This window comes from Penaeus japonicus, unplaced genomic scaffold, assembly GCF_977035675.1.
Source record: "Penaeus japonicus unplaced genomic scaffold, GWHDUDI00000001_assembly GWHDUDI00000006, whole genome shotgun sequence".
NCBI classification, from domain to species: Eukaryota; Metazoa; Arthropoda; class Malacostraca; order Decapoda; family Penaeidae; genus Penaeus; species Penaeus japonicus.
In genome coordinates this window covers 40,743,073-40,748,072 of record NW_028234408.1, presented here as the reverse complement: position 1 = coordinate 40,748,072, position 5,000 = coordinate 40,743,073, and the positions used below count along the sequence as shown (strand labels likewise).

The 5,000-nt window shown below is 42.5% G+C and overlaps 1 protein-coding gene across 10 annotated transcripts in view; it reads right to left on the bottom strand.

Moving 5' to 3' along the window:
* LOC122262939 (uncharacterized) overlaps window positions 1-5,000 on the bottom strand; it is a 64,428-nt gene that overhangs the window by 39,828 nt on the left and 19,600 nt on the right. For all 10 annotated transcript variants that reach the window (XM_086538001.1, XM_086538005.1, XM_086538002.1 and 7 more), the window contains exons 19-21: window positions 4,154-4,195; window positions 2,114-2,176; window positions 1,009-1,185 (exon numbers count right to left, since the gene is read on the bottom strand). In XM_086538001.1, coding sequence (XP_086394127.1) covers window positions 1,009-1,185; window positions 2,114-2,176; window positions 4,154-4,195 — 282 coding nt within the window. The remainder of the gene's footprint in view (window positions 1-1,008; window positions 1,186-2,113; window positions 2,177-4,153; window positions 4,196-5,000) is intronic.

Here is a 5,000-nt window from a genome sequence, read left to right as displayed (position 1 = left end):
ATGAAACGAACAAAAAATCCATAAATGAATAAACGAGAGAAAGAAAAAAAAACATAAAAAATAAATAAACAGAAGGAAGGAAGAAAAAGAGATGATGATAAAAAGAAGTAGAGACAGAGAAGGAGAAATAAAGAAAGAAAAATAGATGAAAGAAGTAAGAGATGAAGATAAAAGAATGAAGGAAAACAGAGAAGGAGAGAGAAAGAAAGAAAAATAGATAAAAGAAGGAGGAGATGAAGATTAAAAAGAATGGAAACAGAGAAGGAGAAAGAAAGAAACAGATTAAAGAAGGATGAAAAAAAAAAAAAAAAAAAAAAAAAAATCTCATGAAATTGTGAATTGGACGACATGAATTAATAATCTGATATGATTGATAATTAAGAAAAATAATAAGTAAGACAAAAAATAATAGATAATAATAATAATAAAAAATAATAAGTAAGAATAAAACGAGATTGAACAATAAAACAAAAATAATATCGTAGATGAAAAACCAAAAAATGTTTATATGATAATACTGTGTGATAATTGATGATATGAAATTATGGTGTATCTAAGACGGAAAAAAATTTACTTTAGAATTAATAATACGATTCTTTATTGATAAGGACCGTTCTATGTATCGTATGTACTGTCTGTTCCACAAGAGTATTAGTATCCAATTCAAAATATAAGTACAAAAACACACACATGAATTAGTACACAAAACATAACCCCAGCACGAAATATAAACACATACGAATGAATAAACTTACTGACATACACACAAACTTTCGTACATCTACACACAACGCTAAAACACACACACGCAAACACACACACACATAAACAAACACACAAAACACCCACAAACAAACAAACCCACACAAAAACACACCCACAAACAAACACACACAAACACAAAAAACACCCACCCATAAACAAACAAACAACAACACATTTCTTATTTCTCACACATACAACTTTATATAAAACAAAAAAACAAAAATCAATAAACCCAAAACTTACGCCAATGCAAAGGACAAATCCCTTTTTCAATAGGCCTAGAATCTCTGTCCACCTTAACGGCACACCAAGGTTTATGGTTGAGGGCGCCCTCCTCTTCCACGCAACCATAGTAAGATCTCCCCTCATGGAGAAAGGGGAGACACCTCTGACCATCCACCGCGTACATGAGGTATTTTCCTGGAAAGACAAAGACTGTGACATGAGGGATGGGGATAGAAAGGAGAGAGGGAGGAGGGACGTGAGAGAGGGAGAGTGAGGGACGTGAGAGAGGGAGAGTGAGGGACGTGAGAGAGGGAGAGTGAGGGACGTGAGAGAGGGAAAATGAGGGACGTGAGAGAGGGAAAGTGAGGGACGTGAGAGAGGGAGAATGAGGGAGGGGAGAGAGGGAGAGTGAGGGACGTGAGAGAGGGAGAGTGAGGGACGTGAGAGAGGGAGAGTGAGGGACGTGAGAGAGGGAGAGTGAGGGACGTGAGAGAGGGAGAGTGAGGGACGTGAGAGAGGGAGAGTGAGGGACGTGAGAGAGAGGGAGAGTGAGGGACGTGAGAGAGGGAGAATGAGGGAGGGGAGAGAGGGGAAATTTGGAAGACGAAAGCAGGGAAGTGAGGGAGTTGGGAGAGAGGGAAAGGAGTGAGGATTATGAGAGGGGAAAGGAAGGTGCTGAGAGAGGGGAGATAGGAATGGAAAGAGATGGGAAATGAGGGAAGCCAGAGAGGGGAAGTAAGGTAGATACGAGAGGGCGATAAGGGAGGTGAAAAGAGGGAGGGAAAAGGAGGGAGCTGCCATGTGATATAAGGGAGAGAGAGAGAGGTAGGGGAGATAAAGAAAGGAAATGAAGAACTTGAAATTGATACGTAGAAAAGAGATATAAAAGAAATACATGGGCGTGGTTCAAAGAGGCGAAAGGGTTAAGAAGAGACACGATAAAGAAAAAAAAATGGAAGGAAAAGATGATGCTATTAAAGAAAACGGAATGTTAACGAGCGAATAACTTCCGAGGGGGGACTTTTTTATTCCTATATCATACAGAAATTACATAAGATTCATAATCCTTCCACACATATAAATTATATTCATAATAAATTTTATGTCTTAAGGAAGTTCTTACCTTTATTGAAGTTTGGTGTAAATACTCTGTAACGCGTTATTTCCATAAGCATGATGACGTAAGCTGAAACATACAGTGTGAATTAATATAAATCATATTAATTTCATTATTTATTTTATGAAAGAATAATCAAGGATATCGAAGTCCATCTTACTCTGAACGTGTGTCTGTGTCCTCTCTCTCTCTCTCTCACTTACACACTCAATCTCTCTCTCTCTCTCTCTCTCTCTCTCTCTCTCTCTCTCTCTCTCTCTCTCTCTCTCTCTCTCTCTCTCTCTCACACACACACACTTACACACTCAATCACTCTCTCTCTCGCTCGCTCTCACTCTCTTTCGCTCTCTCTCTCGCTCTCTCGCTCGCTCTCTATCTATCTATTTCTCTCTCTCTCTCTCTCTCTCACTTATACACAATCACTTTCTCTCTCGTTTGCTCTCTCTCTCTCGCTCTCTCTCTTATCTATCCCCCCCCCCCCTACCTCTCTCCCTCTCTCTTCTCTCTCTCCCTCTCTCTCTCTCTCACACACACTTACACACTCAATCTCTCTCTCTCTCTCACACACACACACGCTCGCTCTCTATCTATCTTCCCCCCCCCCCTCTCTCTCTCTCTCACTCTCTCTCACTTACACACCCAATCACTCTCTCTCTTGCTCGCTCTCACTCTCTTTCGCTCTCTCTCTCGCTCGCTCTCTATCTATCTATTTCTCTCTCTCTCTCTCTCACTTATACACAATCACTTTCTCTCTCGTTTGCTCTCTCTCTCTCTCGCTCGCTCTCTATCTATCTATCTCCCCCCCCTACTCTCTCTCTCCCTCTCTCTCTCTTTCTCTCTCTCTCTCACACACACACTTACACACTCAATAACTCTCTCTCTCGCTCTCTCGCTCGCTCTCTATCTATCTATCCCCCCCCCCTCTCTCTCTCACTCTCTCTCACTTACACATCCAATCACTCTCTCTCTCGCTCGCTCTCACTCTCTTTCGCTCTCTCTCTCGCTCTCTCGCTCGCTCTCTATCTATCTATTTTTTTTCTCTCTCTCTCACTTATACACAATCACTTTCTCTCTCGTTTGCTCTCTCTCTCTCGCTCGCTCTGTCTATCTATCTCCCCCCCCCCCTACTCTCTCTCTCCCTCTCTCTCTCTCTCTCTCTCTCACTCACTTACACACTCAATCACTCTCTCTCTCGTTTGCTCTCTCTCTCTCTCGCTCGCTCTCTATCTATCTATCTCCCCTCTCTCTCTCTCTCTCTCTCTCTCTCTCTCTCTCTCTCTCTCTCTCTCTCTCTCTCTCTCTCTCTCTCTCTCTCTCTCACTTACCCAATCACTCGCTCGCTCTCACTCTCTTTCTCTCTCTCTCGCTCGCTTTCTATCTCTCTCTCTCTCTCGTTTGCTCTCTATCTATCTATCTCCCCCCCTACTCTCTCTCTCTCTCTCTCTCTCTCTCTCTCTCTCTCTCTCTCTCTCTCTCTCTCTTTCTCTCTCTCTCTCACTCACTCACTTACACACTCAATCACTCTCTCTCTCGTTTGCTCTCTCTCTCTCGCTCTCTATCTATCTATCCCTCCCCTCTCTCTCTCTCTCTCTCTCTTTCACTTACACACCCAATCTCTCTCTCTCGCTCGCTCTCTCTCTCTCTCTCTCTCTCTCTCTCTCTCACTTACACACCCAATCACTCTCTCTCTCGCTCGCTCTCTATCTATCTTCCTCTCTCTCTCTCTCTCTCTCTCTCTCTCTCTCTCTCTCTCTCTCTCTCTCTCTCTCTCTCTCTCTCTCTCTCTCTCTCTCTCTCTCTCTCGGTCTCTCTCCCATCCTCTCTCGCTCTCCATCTTAGACTTCATCCCTATCTCCCTATCCTACCCTTCCCTCCCTCCCTTCATTCCCCTCTTCTACACCCCCTTTTCCCCTCTTCAACCCGTCCACTCCCAACAATTATCCCTCACCCCCTCCCTCCCTCTCTTCCTCCCCTCCTCATTACCCCCCACCCCACTCTCTCGACACCTCAAAGAATCCAAAGTCAAAGTCAAAGACATAATCTTACCTCGAAGTTCATCGTTGGCCAAGAACGTGTCGGTAGAGGGCGCTGGGACAAAAATAAACATGACGAAGTTTAAAATAAAATTCAGTTAGTTGTATCTCCATATAAAAATGGGGGGGGGGGCGGTGGAGTGGAGAGAATAGGTAAAACAAAAGGGAGATTGAAAGGGGAATATTTGAAAAGGAATAACATGGATAGAAGAAACAATAATTTTGTTGGAAATTGAGAATTAATTGATAATATGGAGTATTGAACAAAGATGAATTAAATAACACTAATAAGAATATTAGTAATAATGGTGAAAATGATATCAATAATAACAATAGAAATAACAGCAATGATAATCATGATAAGAATAAGCATAATGATAGGGATAATGATAATAATAATAATGATAACAATAACAATGATTAAACAATGGTAACAATACTGATAATGATGATATTGATAATAACAATAAGAGAGAGAGAGAGAGAATAACAGAGTCAGAGTCCTCTCGTTGACCTGTGCCACTGCTGTTTCCGTCAGCGCCCTCATTTGCGCCACCTCGTTGTTGTCTGTATTCTCATGCATTGCTGTCTCCCTCACGCTGCTTTGAACTTCCTTGGTGAAAAAAAACGGGGTGCTGCCATGCCTTGTGAGGATGAAGCACCCGATTTAGGCTGTTGCATGTCTGTTGCGTTGAGAAAAGAAAGTCGTACTGGACAGTCTCTCTGCCAAATCCTGACACCCTTTTCAATGCGGTTGATACATTTTTTCCTTGACATTTTGTCCATCATCAACCTTATCATCGCACTCTTGGGTATGGTATTCCCCAGCGCAGATCCCACGCCAGGAAGACTTGCTCCTT